At 34.1% G+C, this 17,910-nt stretch overlaps 3 protein-coding genes and 1 long non-coding RNA gene across 14 annotated transcripts; 2 read left to right on the top strand and 2 right to left on the bottom strand.

The window, feature by feature from the left end:
* LOC109355903 lies at nucleotides 4,024-9,026 on the top strand. The gene is made up of 2 exons (XM_019599178.1): nucleotides 4,024-4,428; nucleotides 6,000-9,026. The coding sequence occupies exons 1-2, from the start codon at nucleotides 4,051-4,053 to the stop codon at nucleotides 8,454-8,456; spliced, it is 2,835 nt and encodes a 944-aa protein (XP_019454723.1). The 5' UTR covers nucleotides 4,024-4,050; the 3' UTR covers nucleotides 8,457-9,026.
* LOC109355759 (50S ribosomal protein HLP, mitochondrial-like) lies at nucleotides 10,431-12,474 on the bottom strand. 2 transcript variants are annotated; one of them, XM_019598965.1, is made up of 3 exons: nucleotides 12,361-12,474; nucleotides 11,290-11,381; nucleotides 10,431-10,948 (listed from the first exon to the last, which is right to left on the bottom strand). In XM_019598965.1, the coding sequence occupies exons 1-3, from the start codon at nucleotides 12,392-12,394 to the stop codon at nucleotides 10,571-10,573; spliced, it is 504 nt and encodes a 167-aa protein (XP_019454510.1). In that variant the 5' UTR covers nucleotides 12,395-12,474; the 3' UTR covers nucleotides 10,431-10,570. The 2 variants fall into 2 exon arrangements, with proteins under 2 accessions (XP_019454510.1, XP_019454511.1); XM_019598966.1 differs by having other exon boundaries at nucleotides 10,431-10,945; nucleotides 12,361-12,473.
* On the top strand, nucleotides 11,388-12,324 carry LOC109355760. Its single transcript, XR_002108680.1, has 2 exons — nucleotides 11,388-11,566; nucleotides 12,069-12,324. It is a non-coding gene; the product is annotated as an uncharacterized LOC109355760 (long non-coding RNA).
* On the bottom strand, nucleotides 14,491-16,512 carry LOC109357464 (protodermal factor 1-like). 10 transcript variants are annotated; one of them, XM_019601438.1, is made up of 5 exons: nucleotides 16,231-16,512; nucleotides 15,669-16,007; nucleotides 15,597-15,605; nucleotides 15,083-15,566; nucleotides 14,491-14,990 (listed from the first exon to the last, which is right to left on the bottom strand). In XM_019601438.1, exons 1-5 carry the CDS (start codon nucleotides 16,412-16,414, stop codon nucleotides 14,660-14,662), a joined length of 1,347 nt encoding a protein of 448 aa, XP_019456983.1. In that variant the 5' UTR covers nucleotides 16,415-16,512; the 3' UTR covers nucleotides 14,491-14,659. The 10 variants fall into 10 exon arrangements, with proteins under 10 accessions (XP_019456983.1, XP_019456979.1, XP_019456980.1 ...); XM_019601434.1 differs by having other exon boundaries at nucleotides 15,083-15,395; nucleotides 15,435-16,007; XM_019601435.1 differs by having other exon boundaries at nucleotides 15,083-15,551; nucleotides 15,591-16,007.

Raw genomic sequence — 17,910 nt, 5'->3', positions numbered from 1 at the left:
ATTCGTTTGAGGTAATTGTTCAATCTTAAAGAAATGATGCATATACAATTGTGTTCATCAAGAATAGAGTCTTGATATCTTCACTTATTTTTATTTTCTAGCGTGTTGACAGATACTACTGTGTCTGTCAACCCACTTTCATATTGTTTGTAACGTGTAGTTTGGATGTTTTAAATATCAAATATTCACATACTCTTTACTCAATGACATACATTGTGACCAATGCAATATATTTCATGCATTCCTATTTTTTAATTTAATGGATATACATTGTGACCAATGCAATAGATTTACTCAATAGATTTTAATTAATTAGATAAAAAATCACTTTTATATGTAGAATACACAATACAAACGATACGAAATTGGGTTGGTAGACCCGGTAGTGCCTGTGCCTGTTAACATGCTAGAAAATAAAATTAAGTGAATCAAGACGTTATTCTTGATGAACACAATTGTATATGTATCATTTCTTTAAGATTGAACAATTACCTCAAACGAATATATATTCAACTGCAAATTACAATATATAATACAACTTAATATGTAAAATACACATTACAAATAATAGGAAAGCGGGTTGACAGGCACGGTAGTGCATGTCAACACGCTAGTATATATAAAGCCAAAACATCTTATAATTATCTAATATGGTGTAATTTTTTATTGCCTATTTTACCCTTCTAATTAACTATTATTACAATGTTTTTATACATAATAAAAAATAGTAATAGGAGTTATAGAAAGTTACATACTTAAAAATATCATATTATCAATTTACTTTTTTAAAAGAATTACAATTTAGTTTCATATTTCTTTTATCACAAAAAATATAATACGATTCTCTTAAATATTTAATACTAGGAAATAAGAATGCGGGTCGACAGACTTCGTGCATGTCGACACGCTAGTACTTATAAAAAAAATTGGTTCCCCATACAAAAAACCTTATTGATGGAATAAGTCTTGTGCATTCATGAAACTCCATGTTGGATGAAAATCCTTACATTTAACTGATTTAAGCAAATAATTGAGAGATTGGAAGACTCCAACTACCATCTTTATATAAGAAAATAAGGTTCCTTCATGCTACTTGTCAAGCTCTCAGCAAAAAAATTCCCTCCTAAAAGGCTCTACTTCCTACCATACACCACATGATCAAAGTCAATCCATACCTATTTGACATTTCCTATCCTTTGCTTAATTAATGAATTAATGAATAATAATAACACCACTATATATGAATTAAAAGATAACAATGATATATATATTCATGAAAAATATATGTATTTTAATTAGGAATATAACAAATCAATTAGTAGACTCTTTTTATTATTTTGATTAAATTTATCAGAAAATATATCTGTCATATCCTAACTTAGTGTGTTTTTAATTTATGAGTTATTTTCATACAATGATTATTAGCCAAAACATAATCAAATAAATAACATTTAATTATACAATATTTGAATGCTAAAAATATTTTCAAATATTTATACACAATGAACATTAATCTAAAATAAAATAATTAGAGGTAATTAATTTTACAGCAATTCTGGTCGAGTTTGTTCGACTACAGAGTACTTTGAAAAATAATTAGAGGTAATTAATATCATTGTTTAATTAGAGGTAATTAATTTTACAGCAATCCTGGTCGAGTTTGTTCGACTAAGGAGTACTTTGAAAAATAATTAGAGGTAATTAATATCATTGTTTAATTAGAGGTAATTAATATCAAAACTTTTTGTTATTATAATTGTTTATTTTGTAGTTGTTTATTTATCAATTTCAGTTTAATAATTTTGAAACATTTGTTTCGACTATGCATGAAACCAACAATGGTTTAGGAAATATGTGTTTTTATCCAGTCGAATGCACGAGAAATATATATGTTATTAATCATACGGCAAAAAATACTGCCCCGTACGAATGCACAGGTAACTTGCTAGTTTTCTTGGAAAGTAAGTCCTATATCGCCTACCTCGTTGTTTCGAGAATGATTTAAATACCTATTGAGTTACTCCTCTCATGGCCAATTGGTTTTGAGATGAAACATTAACAAAACTCAACTTTTCTTCTATTTTCAATACTAGTTATGGTTGCATCATCAATCATTAATAATATATGAGTTCTATATACTGTTATTGCATCATCATTCATTAACATTTAATTAATATTAACTTAAAAAAATAAAAATAAATAAATGGTGGATAATAAAATGCATATGTATAAATCTTTATATAGCAACCATATAGATTTTATGCTAATAACAAAATATTAAACAGAAATTAAGAAGGTTGGTCGTCCTTGTTGTCTGTGAGTGGGAACGTCTGTTATTCATATCACCACACGCACATACGACTCGTTATCTGTCACGCGCTTCCTCATATTTCTATCTCAATCCTCCAAAATGTTACATTTGATTCCATTGTAACTTTCACCATAACATTATTTGTGGGAATCCATGTGTATATGTCAAATGTCAAATGTCAAAGTTTTAGTTTCAACATAAGCTAGTGGAGGAAAACATTTTATGTTCTTTTTTCCCAACTTTTATGATTCTTTGGTCCACCAGTAATTTTTATATTTTATTTAAAAAACAAACCGTGAACATGTGAAAAAATAGAAAATTCAATTACAAAATAATTAATAAAATAAAATAAATCTGAGTAAAGAAGTCAATGAACGAAATGCATGTAGTTAAAGGGGAAAATGACCAACATAATAAAAAGATAGATATAAAACTAGAGACGTTTAATATAAGATACATAAAATGACATAAGTGTGATGAACATACATATATGTTTTGCAAAAGGAAAACATATAAAGAAGGCATCACAAAAAGCTTGTAGCCTCAGAAGCTTCCTTCTCCTGGGAAATATGTTTGGTTTGTTCGATGTATTTTAAAGTCCAACAAAGTTACATTTGAATGACACTAGTGGAGAAAACTCAAGTACCTTTGCAAACTCAGCTCAAATCCAAATTAATTAATACATTTTGACTATCCCACTCTGTTTTTCTTATTCATGGACCTCACTATTTATTGTATATACGTCTAATCTAAATGCATCATATATGCACTAACGAGATTCATTTACAAAAATTAAAGTACCACTCAATCTATATAAACCTCACATTTACTGATATTTTTTGGACCGCATATATACGCAAATTTTGCTATTACGATTACCATTATCATTATTATTACTGTTTCAGCGGGTATTTTTTCTATTTATAAGATTTAAACCTGAGATTTTGCTTAAGGAAAATTAAGCATGTACCACTTGAATTAAGACATGTTGGTACTCATATTTTGAAATAAGATAATAGAATAATTATTTAAAAAAAGGTGCATTGAAGAAGGATTCGAGATGAGTGTAAGCGCGTGACAGGAAGGGAAGATAGGTGATCGCGTAGGAGTATGGTGGCCTCATAGCCTTTTCTCCTTATTATTACATCACAATCCGTGTTTGAATTCAAATGAGTAGTGATACATATAATAAATAATAAAATATTGTATAATGTAAGTATGTGTTGTTTTGGTGAACGAAATATAATATATTTTCTTATCAAAATCTCTTATTAATATTTATATTTACAAAAAGTAACATATGTTATTTTTTAATTGATAATTAATTTTCAAGTGACATATGATATTTTTCCATGATTAGAGAATTTAGTAGGAAAATATAAAATTATTATTTATTATAAATGATCATGTGTTATTTGTTACTCACTTCATGTGTCGGAATATCTGATTGACCAAAAAAATATTTAATACAAAAAGTATGACAATAAATATGCAGATATTTGACTCACGTCCTTTTCAGTAGCCATAAATTAGGGAAAAGCAAGCAGACAACACAACACAAGAGAACATAACAGTCTTCTCCTTCTTTCTTCTCTCTTTCTCATCTTCCTTCTTTCATTCTCTCTCTCTCTCAATGGGTTTTCCATAAGGTATTATCTCATCATACTAATATATCTATCTATCTTCTTCTTATCATTATTCATAGTTCTTCTTATTGTTGCAGGGATTATACTTATAACATGAGGTCCATGAACGTGTTCAACTCTTGGCCCTTCTCTACTTTCCATAACCTTCACTCTTCTCTTCCTTCCATCCACCACCATCAACACATTACTGATCAACGCCGTCATATCAAGACAACTACCAAACCTAAGAAGCGCTCCATCGCTGAGATTCTCACACTGCCGCCGCCGCAACACCGAGACAAAGATAATGGTACGGTTCAAAGTATGAAGAAGAAGAAGAAGACGAAGAAGAAAGGGAAGAATAAAAGCAAGATGGAGAAGCGTGGTGAAAGTACTGGTGATGCGTCTCTCAACAACAACAATAAGAAGAGAAATAAGAAGATGAAGAAAAGCAACAGTTTCTTCAACGATGACCTCACTCAGACTCACAAGGTATGTGGTTCATCATGTCTCATAAATATAACTTCATTTCTCTTATGAGAACCATGTTTTCATGTTTTACAAGGTTAGTTGTCATTGATTTTGAGCATAAAATATTACATAGTACTGTAGATTTTATGTTGATGTAGTTGCTTATGCTTATGCCATGGGATTATAGGTTTCCTAACTCTATTTATTTCTGCATAAGATTACTGTTGATTAGATAGACAACTGAGTTGCACACATACAATTGTGGACGAAAGTGATGGTTGGTTTGTTCAGTATTAAGAAAGAAATACGGGGAAGTAATAAAAGTTGGGAAAAGAGAGTAAAAAGAATTGATATGTCGTAACAATTTGGGGTTCTTCTACGAATTGATTCCCTTTAAGGAAACGATCTGGATTTTTACGTACAGTTTAAGTAAAAGAAATGAATAATTATTATTATTTACATGAACGAGTTAGAATAAATAAATTTTTTTATCCTTGGTATTTCCCACATGGTGTTGATTTAAACATACAAGAATCAACACTAGAAATGATTATGCAAAGAGTTATAGAAACCCTACTTAATATACTCCTAGCTTACAAGTATTTGATAGGCTAACATACCGCGTAATACCTACCCGTACCTTTATTAAAGAGAACCATAGACAAGTGCCTTGGTGCACGGAAGAGAATTGAGAAGGTAATGAATCTACTCCACCAGCTGTATAATGAGGAGAAGTACCATAGCTACCGAAGGGGCCACTCATCATGGGGTTACGAGGTAGAAGTTGAAGTAGATGAGGCTAATGATTATGGGTTTTATATATGCGCCCCGTCACTGTTAACTAATAACTTTGAGGGAATTATCATATTATCATATGGGGGGCCATGGCTAGATCAACATATTCTCACTTCTTCTGGGGCTACATTTTTGTGGATATGTTTTTGGCTAGTGGGGGTTCAGGTTTTCATACATCATTTAATGTTGGTAGATAATATGGATCCTCTCCATTAACGGAGAGACAAGTACTACACAAAACAAATAAAACAATAATATGATAAGACACTTTTATCTTTTATATATAATGTAATTACATTTTTGTCATTGAAAATGCATGTAAAATTAAGTATTTGTCTCTCCATTAATGGAGACGCGTATATATTGTGTAATAGTTTTGGACTTATTGTTCTCCTGTTAGAGCTTCTGATCTTATTCTGAAAGTGTTAGTGTATGGTCATATTTCCACAAAATTATGATTATGAAAAACCTTGGTAGGTTTTACAATGTGTTAATAAGATTTTGAACCTAAGCTCATGATTCGTGTTGGCTGTTATATACAGTTTCATATGTGATTATCATATATAATTATTACCCCTCATCTAGTTTGATATATAATTATTTTCAGTGTAAGCTTCCATTTAGACATACAAGTTTTAAAAAATAATATTTATACAAAATTATATAAGTACATATGAACCTTTTCTTTATTAACTAGGAACTCTTTATGGGTATACTACTAATCATAAAGAAATTTTTCATAATGAGATTGTGTGCTAATAGAACATTCATAATTTTGTTAATCTTATCTATCTCAGGAAGATGCTTATATGTCCAAGGTGCAAACTCCAGCATATAGTTTCAGAAAAATAAGAAGTACCATTGGTAATAAAATGGTTAGACTTCAAGATATTGATCCTTGTATCCATAAAAAGAAATTTGGTTCAAAGATCTTATCGGAAGAACAGAAGCAAAACAATAAAGATTGTGACTTAGTTGAAAAGCAACTAAAAGAAGCATCTCCTGCCCATGGCATTCTGAAGAATGATTTAAAGCAAGTTTCTCGAAAGAGATCGAGTGGCAGTGATAGCGAAGATAGTTCTGAAGAAAGCGATTGCGATGATATGGTGCCAACATCAGATAGACATGTGAGATTTACTTGTAAAGATGATCCACTTAGCCCAAAAAAGGGAGATTCATTTGAAACCATGTTCAATAAATCTTCGGTTGTGCTTGCTACTTCATTAGTAAAGGAGCAGTGGTCTGGAAGTGATGATGAAACTACATGTTTGAATGCAGACAGAAATTACGATCACGGTTCCATTAATGTAGAAAATAGGAATGAGGTTTCCCCTATAGTAGAAAGGAAACAGTTTTCTCATACTCTGGAACAAGTTTCTATTCAAGATTCCTTGAAGCCATGTATCAATCAAGAGGAATCAAAGCAATTTGAAGAGAAGTCCGAATCATTAACCGAGGTGGCATTTTGTGACAATGATAGTCTACATCTATTTGCTGGAAGCAATACATTTACGCCGAATTGTTCTCCATACGCTGACATTTCTAGACCTCCTTCTACAGTTGAAGATGTGCAGGTGTCTGGTATAAATACAGATGAGTGTGAATCTGGATCTTTCAGCTCCATAGGAAAGTTCATTGACCATTTGGAGAATACAACTTTTCATGTTGATGCAAATACAAGGACATTTCTGGAGCCCTCATCTTCTTATGCTTCATATGATCAAGCAAATGAGAGATCACAATTTCCATTGCAAACTTATGGAGATAGTGATAATCGTGACCAGGCTTTGGGTGACAGACATTTATCTCATGTTTTTTCTGCAGATATGATTGATAACTCATTCCCCTTTACAGGCTGGGGGAAGGGAGGTGTAAGAACTAACTGTTCGAATCCGAATTTTGTTGGTTTGCCACTCAATTCTCAAGGTGAGCTAATCAACTTCAGTTCAAGTGGAAAATTCGGGATGAACCAGCCAGAGATACTAAGTACATCACGAGGTTCTTCAAGTGGCTTACCCGTTAGTAATGTTTTCTATGGAAGAAGCCAGCAAATTTTAAGCATTAACGAGAGGCATGTTGCGCAGAAGACATTTCCAAAAGATGGTGAAAATCAACTTCCACATTATCCAACTAGGTTAGTTGTTACTGCCTTACAATGTAAGGAAAGAGAAGATATCCACTGTCCTTATTCTGATTTGTGTTCTAGTCGCAATGTCCACCCATTCTATGCAAATTTGAATCTCATGAGAAACACACACATTGAACAAATTCAAAGTGATCGGTTTCAGAATCCCAAGGGAATTGGGACCATTTCTCTGAAGGAAAGTTCAGATCATATCTCACCAAGTTCCAGCCAAACAACAGTGAGGTTGATGGGTAAGGATGTTCCAATTGGTCGAAGTAGCGAAGAGATCCAACAATATGATGGAGATGTTAGGGCTGATGAGGAATCCAGAAGAAGGAATTTTTCTAAATTTGCTGCTTTAGAAAATTCTTCACTGGGAAGATCTTCTAAGCAGGATTGGGTATCTGGTTCGCCATTACGAATCTCATCCGGAAATGTATTGCAGTCAGGGAAAATTCAAAACCATCAGGCATCGCAAAGCACCTTACTGATGAATGGTCCAGACTCTGAATTTCCTTATTGTGTATCTCAAAAAGGAAGTCTTGCAGTCAGCAGATATGCATGTTCTTATTCCCATTCTACTAATGGCAATTTTAGTCAGCTGAATGATAGGAACGGAAACCCTCATGTTACGAAATCAGCGTCCGAGTTTCCTTTCTTGCAGCCTGCTGTTGACGAACAAGCCAAAATATCTTGGTCTCAGAGGCCCCAAGGAACTTCATTGTCGTGGTTGTCAAGCTCAACCGATGAAAGGATGGTACCAGTTACCTTTACTCAGCAAGTTTCTGGTGCAAGTACTCAAAGTTTTCCTCGAAATTTTTGGGGAAGTAATTTTATCACGCCACCTGAGAATCCTTCAACAGAATGTCTCTATCCTTCTACTCCTTTGAGTTCTCTCTGTCCCATGAAGACCCCTCTTCGTCCAACACCAATTTTTCAACCTCAGCATGTTCTAGTTATGCCCTTGGCTATAAACAATGGTTGTAGAAGCACAAATAAGATCATTGACAGAACGAAGTTGGATGATATGACCACAAATAACCATCATCATCCATGCACAAATACCAGGAAGAGGTCAGCAATCAGTTTTGATGATTCCAGAAAACCTATCAAGTTACCTAATATATAAGTGCAAGAAAACATGAGTAGTAAAGACCAGGTTGACTAGAGAAAACTCAGGCACAGAAATGCAATGAAACACAAGGATAATTGAACTTGATCCACAAGTGCACAGTGCTAGAGGTAGGTGTTGCCAGAATGAGGTGCAAAATCTACATCCTACAAAAGCAGGTCCTTTTAAACTTGGTCCACAAACTAGAAACATCCTAAGATTCTTTTAGAATCTAGACCAGGATAATAAAAGAGCTATCCATTCTGCCATATTACCATTTGTGATTAGTGTCTGTGATAAGGACATAAAAATTTGAAGAAAATTGACAAAAATATACAGACTTTAGGTGTGAATCATATCATTTTATCACATCTGACTTTTCCTCCTCATAGTTTATCCTTTTGTGAAAATAACAGAATTGTTCATGTATCAATAATACCAGGTAACCTGTGCAAACTTAAATGATACTACATGCAGAATATTATCAACTTCTTGTTTGCAGAAAGAAGTACTGATTACAACATGTTTACATTCTTTCCAATATTATCAACTTCTTCAAATTGATACTCAGTGTTTCTTTGCTTTCTCAGCCTAGACATAAATATGAATTTTATATTGAAGCAAAATGTATCCATGACTTATAGTTGTAAATATCATACCTCTCTGATTACTCTTTCAAAGCTATCAGGGACATATCTATAGATATTTACTCAGAAATCAAACATTTTAATTAGTCATATCATATAGTAGATAGGATAATGTGCATGCCTTTGCATGCGTAGGGAGAAAACATGAAAGTAAGGACATATATATATAGTGAATATGAAGTTAACGACACATACATATAATGAGTATATATGTTTGTGGTTGTAACGTTTTATTTTGCATACGTGTTTTTACAAATATATTTTCATTAAGGGAATTTTATAGGAATGGTGGTTTGCATATATTGTATAAAAGGTATTCTTTTAAGGTGATAATCATAGCCATGCATGTGTTGTAGCAGAAAGAAATAATATATATATATATATATATATATATTTATATTTATATGACACACTAGAATAACTTCTAAATTAAAGAGAACACAGAGGGATGTTCATTTACTCTACTATTGTATCGAAATGTGTTGTCATTGCTCCAAGGAAGATTTGGAGCAAGAGATGAAGAAATCTAAGTTCTGTTGTTGATGCATGCATGAAGTTCAAAGGATATATAGATAAATATAATGAAGTGTAATAGATTAATGAAAAAAGCAAAGGATTTTTGTAGGATGGCACAAAAGTATTCTTTTCTCTAACGATAGGAAACAGCTATAAAGATTAAGGTATATGTAAAGACAAAGGACAAGATAATATGGATAGCAAAAGTTTGAGGTTTACACGTGCTTCTGTAATAGTGCATATGTACCATATTCTCCATATTCCTAAACTTCTGTGATCGGTTCTATAATCATTTTTGGCATTATTTTCTCCCCTAGATTTAGAGTTGTTTTCTTTCATTCTCTTTTTCTTAATGTTCTTTGTGTAAGTGGGAGAAATGACTTCATGAACATGAGTTTGAGACTCTGCTGGCATATTTTAAGTGCAAATCATCATATTTACCCACCCTGTGTGCACAATATATGGTCCTCAAAGAGGTGGTGGAAACTATGAAGCAGTAGGAATTTCCTGTGGAGAGGTGAAATTCACATTAGAATATGATATCAATATTGTTGGACCAGACTGCAATCGGGGAACCTCTAACTACTGGGGAGTTCTGTTGTTACCGGGGTATGGGAAGAGTGGAGAGCCACAAGTGAGACACCACGTCTTGAATCAAAACCTTAAGATATTAGTTATACGAGCCTTTTCTACTTATACACTCTTTCACTTCTCCGTATATTCAATGTGAGACTTCACACTTAAATAAACCCAACAAATATATAAGTGCTTGGATGGAATTTGCGGCCAACCAACAACTTTCTTTTGAATACTGATGTGAGAGCTTGAGTTGTATGAAAGAACTGAGTTTGTCAATACCAATGTTACATTTTAACAAAAAACACAACCAATGAAACAAATATCCCAACTATTCAACTGGTAGCAGTAAACAGTGGACTCCAAGATAAATTAAGGAACACCCTTCTTCCTTTAAGCAATGTGTCCTGCTAAAGTAAGAATTTTGACATGCTTCTTTTGCCTGAGCTCATGTGGCACTGGCCCGAAAACTCTGGTCCCAATAGGCTGGCCTTGCTTGTCAACAAGAACAACGGCATTGTCATCAAACTTGACCTCGCTCCCGTCACATCTTCCCTTTTGCATAGCTGCTCTTACTACCACTCCATACACAACCTTTCCTTTCTTCACTTTACCATTAGGATGAGCTTCCTTCACTGATGCTATTATTGTGTCACCTAATCTTGCCCCTTTCTTCCCTTTCAAAGCTTGAATGCACATCACTTTCTTAGCCCCTGAATTATCAACAACCTTGAGAACAGTCCTCATCTGTATGAAGGTGCGCTGCTGCTGCTAAAAGGCATGCAAATAAATATTTTTGGTAAGAAAAGAAGAATCGAGAAAGAGGGTGGAAGAATGGATTTCTGACACATTTAAGATAATGTGTGGCTGATCATATTATCATTAAGGAAAAATTACCGACAAAGAAGCTGTCAAAGTGAGCCAACCGGAATCACCACATGTCGGAAACACCCTTGTTGACTCACTTTGATACCTCTGATATCTACAACTTCAGGTTACTACTAAGTTTGATAAACATGGGGGAAAATGAAATAAATAAGCTGATAAGCTGTGAAAGAAAATATCACTAATAATATCACAGCCATGACATTGCCATTCATTCATAAACTGACCTGAGATAAGAAATTGCTACATGTCAACTCGTGTGATGTTGTAAGTAAACCAGGGACGCTGTTCCTTAATCCACCAAAAAGAGAACGACCAACTATGTTTTTTCAACACATGAAACCAAATGAAGTAATTAATTGACCATGAAAATATCAGCTAATGTGTAATCATGAAATGAATCAAGAAAAGAAATATTCGCATTATTTTTAATTACAATAAAAATGATAGGGGGTGTATCCATGTTATGATATATGAATGCATATATAAAGAACTGAAGATAATGTATCACTGGAGTGCCTCTACTTTAGGGAGTTAGCAAGCTTAATTGACATCTCCATATTAATAGAGATGCAAATCAATGATTCACTCGCCGGAAACTATGTGGTTTGAGAATGAGGAGAACATCCTAATAGACCAGGAAGTTGCGTATGAACGGAGACCCATGTTTTTCAAAGCCGGTAAATAGTATCGGGTGATAAAAACTGCAATAAGAACCAGCAAAAACATGAAAGGAAACTAAAAACCTCAGACAAGCCTGCTGAACTTCAAAATGTAACTGAGACTAACATTGATGAAGACCAAAATCAGATCACCACTGTCTCAAATATTCGAGACAACGACTCCTCGCCCTCGGATAAAGATAAATGGCAACTAGTTCAATTGGCAAGAAAATTCATACTACAAGCAAAAAAAACATAGAAGGGGGTGGGTGCAATTCACTTAACAAAGATAAATTTGCAATTCAATTCTCTTAACACAAATAAAGTTGGAATTCTAGACCCAGTGCATAAGGCTCACACAACACAATACTATGCAAAGAATAATGTGAGAGATAAACAATAGTTCCATAATTGCATCAATTTCTCTGCATAAACACATCTCCAGTAAAAAAAAATAACTTTTTTTTAACAACCATCTAACTATAATAGCATCACTCTAAACTAATACAAATCAAAAATAAATTTTTTGAAAAGATCATTTGTAAAATTAGTTTGACAAGTAAAAAGTTGCATGATACCATAAATTAAAGGGCAAAAAAAGAAGAAATGAAACAGAAGAATGTTAAAAGAACGTACGATGAGAACATTTGGAAGCAACGGTGGCAGCCATGTTAGAAACTTGCAGGGTTTATAACATAAACAGGAATTGGAATTGAAATAGAAAAAGGGAAGAAACGCAGAGTGAGAGAGAGAGGAAATGGAGTGAAGTAGTATGAACACAGGTTTCGGGTTATGGGCCTCCCCAAGTCTAGCCCATATGTCACCCACAATTAACTAAGTCAAACTAAATCATTTTATTTTCAAGGTGGAAGGTTTGATTCTTGTTAGCGACACGTGTTGCGATAAATATCAAAAGCGTTTCGGATTATGGGCCTCTTAGCCTTAAAAGATCAATTTGTGAGTTGGATTTTGGAGGAGAAGAAATTAACATATTCATGATTCTCAAACCTTTCATTTCATTTCCTTCTTACTCTCAAACTAATCCTAAGAAAATGGTGTGGAAAAAAAAAAAGAATACTCCTTCCATCCCATTATCTAAGTAAAAGTCAATTTTAAATGTTTGACTAACCAAATATTAATCTAATAATATACCACTCTATAGAGATAACAATATTTAAGGAAGTATATTTGATAGTATTAAAAAAATTCTTACACCTTCTTATTCTTTTGCATTTTCTTATCCACATTAAAAGTTCTTATTTATCTATGAGAAAGTCATTCTCACATATGCCACATGACATTATTCAGCCACAATTTTGAAGCAAACAATTATTAATGGTCAGTCATAACATTAAGTCATTGATTGCTAGTTTGGCAGCCAATACAAATGAATGAGGTTTCTGCATGCACTTGCAGATTTACGAGTTGGATTTTGAATTAGAAGAAATAAAATAGAAAGTATCAAGTTATCTTCCGCATATATTTTATAACTTAAAATCTTTTCATGTATTCACTCCAAAACTCAACTCTAAAAGGCACATTTAGATACACAAAAAAAGGTTGTGTAGAAGGGACAATTACTTGCCCATCTGAACTGGCATTAGTAGCGGTCCCTTAGTTCCAAGTTAATATCTTAATAATATTTTTTGAAAGATTGGTAACCTGAGGATGTGAGTTATAGTGTTTTTTTTATAAGCTTTAATGCTTTTTCTGACTTTCCACATGAATACCTACTCCTGAATCTTGATTTATTGGATTCATTTCTAGCTTTAATTAAATTTCTGACTTTCCACGTGAAGACTACTCATGATGTATATGGTTTAGTTGACGAAGATCCTCTATCTCTATTGATATCTTTAATTGTGTCTTAGAACAATCAACATATATTATTTTATTTAGAGAAAATTTATAAAAATATAAAGTAATATTTTTATATTATTTGGTGATATTTCATTGGACAAATACATGGAGATAGGATCCTCTTATAATAAAGGATCCCATTTAATGGTTTAGCTATTGATATAATTGTTCTGAACCAAAGGATTGTATACTTCATGTTAAGGGCACTTAACTATGTAGTGACTCCATTAGGATTATGTGTTCTCAAACTTGTTCATATATTTCAAATCAATCATATATAAATAAATAATATAAAAATATTAAATTATAATATATTTTTTAAATATGTATCAACTTTCAATTGACTCAGGATACAATAAAACATAGAAACTGAGATGGCAGATCCCTAATTCCACTGACCATCCATTATATTCCAATGCTCTTCTTTTAATCCCTCCTTTGCCACTATATTTCTTAGCACTTCCCATTTCACATAAGGACAAGACTCTCTTGCATTTTGGACCATATATTAACAACAAAACAATTCCCATGCATTTTACTAGGAAGAATACTACAATATTAGACAACTTTTAAATACTACTAGAAAAGGGAAGAATACTACTATGATAGACAACTACTTAACATCTGACACCATCTTGAATGCAACTACTTAACATATGAGAAAACATGCCATATTTCAATTATATCATGCACTGATGATAATTATCAATACTTATAATAACCCCATAATCTTCCTCTTTGTTTTGGCACTTATTGTGGTGTACTTTGAACCATCCTCCATTTTTTGTTTGATGAATAATATCACAGATTCTGTTTTTTCTTGCCATTATAAAAGAATTGATGTGATAGTTGTGGCATTAAAAGAAAGCTTACCTAATAAGAATTTGACATTGCTACATATACATATGGTTTTATACTAAACATATTAACTTTATTCTAAAATAAGAAACCATAAAAGCTTACATGTACTTGTAAAGTAACAGGACCTAAATAACACACTCTTAACACCAGTTTTTTAGATATGATAATGTTCTTAACTAAATATTAAACTGACACACAAACTAAATAAACCACATCACACTCGTAGCTTCATTTTTCCCTCATTGGCCATCTTGAAGAGACGGGCTTGTGCTGCTGCAGCTTTGTTTGAGCTAAGTGATGCTGCAAACCTGTCTCTGACTTGCTGCGTTGTGTAAGGGAACTTGTTGTTCACCAAGGAGTTGAGAAATGAAGCAGTTCCTTCTCTGTAGAGTGCTCCAACCCCATCAGTTCTTGTGTTGGAAAGTGCTTGTGGCAAGGTGAGACTGGCACCAAACCCTGGCATACTAGAGACAGAAAATGCATGCCCTAAGGTTCCCCACCACCCTAGTAGTCCCCATATGATTCCTGGGTGATTCCTCCAGTAGCTACAGTTTAGAATGAGAAAATGTCACAACTCACAAGGTTACTTAACAGTGTGGGAAATATATGCTATTATGTGATAGTAAAAGGAACTTACTTGCATGTACCAGTGAATGGAGATGGTGAAGGAAGAAAAGGTGGTGTGGAGGGGGTGCCTGGGTCTATTGGGGTACTTGGTGGGCTCACAGTGATTGGTGTTGGGGGGCTCTCACCTCCATATATTGGTGGAGAGTTATAGTACCCACCTCCTCCTGAGGGAGGGTTCGATGGTGTTGTTGGGGTTGATGGTGTTGTAGAGTCTTGTGGTGGTGATCCACAGTTGCTACCTGAGGGTGGTGATGGTGTGGGGTTGTAACTTCCACCATCTGAGGGTGGCGTTGATGGAGTTGGATTATAACTTCCACCGCCATCTGAGGGTGGTGATGGGGTTGGATCATAACTCCCACCACCTGGTGGAGTTGACGGTGTTGGGTTATAACTACCTCCACTTCCACCTCCTGAGGGTGGTGATGGTGTTGGATTGTAACTTCCACTACCTGAGTCTGAGGGTGGTGCTGGGGTTGGATCATAACTTCCTCCACCTGGAGGAGTTGATGGGGTTGGGTTGTAACTTCCGCCATCTAAGGGTGGTGATGGGATTGATGGTGTTGTAGGTTCTTGTGGGGGTGATCCACAGTTGCCACCTGAGGGTGGTGCTGGGGTTGGATTATAACTTCCACCACCCGGAGGAGTTGACGGGGTTGGATTGTAACTTCCATCACTTGGGGGAGTTGATGGAGTTGGATTGTAACTTCCACCGCCATCTGAGGGTGGTGATGGGATTGATGGTGTTGCAGGTTCTTGTGGGGGTGATCCGCAGTTGCCACCCGAGGGTGGTGATGGGGTTGGATTGTAACTCCCACCACTTCCATGGGATGGAGAACCATGAGAGGGTGTATGATGAGATGGGGTTCCATGAGAGGGTGGTGTGCTTCCATAGCTACCTCCAGAACCATGATGAGATGGAGGACTCTTGTGTGATCCTTTAAGAAGTGAAAACAATGTGCAGTCTTAGTCCATAAAAGTAAAATATCAAAGTATATAGCTTCTTATGAGCTTTTCATCTTTCAAACTTCAAACATGAAACTACATGCATGGCCTACTTTATCGAGCTAGGAATATAATGTTCAAATGCATGCTCATCAATAATATTATCCATTTTGTATAAATAATGAAGTAAAAGAGAGACTAAGATTAGAGAATTACTGTTGTTGCACAGGGAGTTAGATAAAGCTGTGTGAGGGCTTCCTGCATGTGGTTTTTTTGGAGAATAGTTGTTCTTCTGGTCCTTAATGGTGGTGGATATTACAGGCATAATAAGGTTCTGAGAAAGCAATGCCAGCAATGTGAACATGGTGAGAAAAGCAGGATTGTTTCTTTCCCTTTCCATTCTCACTGAGTGCTTAGTTACACTATGAAAAGAAGGAGAAAGAGGAGGATTTTGAAATGGTTTGAGAGTGGAGTGGAGGAGTGAGTCTCAAATGGCTAACAAAGTGAAGTAAATATAAGCAGGTGGAGGAGTATGGATGGAGATCAGCAGTCTGGAATGGTGTCTCATTCCATATCCCAAGTCAGTTACATATTAACACGTGAATTAAAAGATAATTTTATAAAACAAAAGGTAATAGAAAGTATTAACACTCTGATTGGCTTGGAACATGATCTTAGTTTCTTAGCAACCATGCAAGAAAGAAAAGAAGGAATTGAAAGAGCAAAAAGAGAAGAAAATATTGAACTTTCATTATTGGAATTGTCTTTAACAAAGACAAAGTGTAGAGACTTTATACAATGGAAAAATTGGTAGTTGCTTAAAACTCAAACTACCATTTAAAGTAAAACTAATCCTAACTACCATAACCGAAAACTATCTAATAATGAGTCATCTTCATCTTTAACACATGAAGTAACACGCAGTTTAGGACGAGTGATCTTGGTTCGGAGGAGTATACGTGTTAGTTGGTTGTTGTTTGCAGGAGTGCATTTACTACTTCCTGCAATAATGCATGAGTTTTCTAAAATAGCTCAAAAACACACATCATGAAGTGAATCCTTGTTTTTATGTGTATCTTTACTCACCTTATTAAATACTACTGGTCTTGTTTCCTATTGATCATAAGTGTAAGTTGGTCGGATTGTGTGCAATTACTAATCAACTTTTACCTTGCCATGTGTTGTATTATGGTTCTAGTTGCAGTTGTTCTATCAATTGATATCTTAAATAACCTATAGTTTAGGGTTCTGAAAACTCAGTTAGTAGTGTTACACATCTTTTTCTCCTTCAATAATATCAGTGAGCTTGCATGCATGAACATAATATCAAACACTTGACAACGGAATCTCCAACACTCATACATTTATTGCTGTTGTTGGAGACATGTCCCAACAAATATATAGGATGATCTATTTATACCCAAGTTAAGTTACATTATTTACATTCAATATTTGTCACTCGTTTTCTTAAATCCAACATATCAATTGGATGAGTGAAATAAATAGAGAGAAAATAAGAAATCTTAAATAACTTTTAAGTTTCATCCATTTGATCCGTTGGATTTAAGAAAATGAATGATTGAGATTGAGTATAACTAGTATAACTTACATTTGGTGTAAACGGATCTCTCCTCGTATAGAATAGCCTACATGCATTATGATACTCCTAAAATTAAACTACTGTGGTTCATCTATAGATCATTAGATCCTACTCAAAAATGTAATATACTCTTGCATTTCATACATAGATGATTGATAATATATATGCAGAAAGATCATAGTAATGGTAATCTACACATGCAAGCTTGGTGTAACTCAGAATTAACATCATTTACGTCCCACTTTTTTATGGTTAAAATATATAGTTTCTATATGAACAGATATTTAAATTCACTT

Source organism: Lupinus angustifolius, chromosome LG09 (genome assembly GCF_001865875.1).
Source record: "Lupinus angustifolius cultivar Tanjil chromosome LG09, LupAngTanjil_v1.0, whole genome shotgun sequence".
In the NCBI taxonomy this organism is placed as follows: Eukaryota; Viridiplantae; Streptophyta; class Magnoliopsida; order Fabales; family Fabaceae; genus Lupinus; species Lupinus angustifolius.
This window is presented reverse-complemented; position numbering and strand designations above follow the sequence as displayed.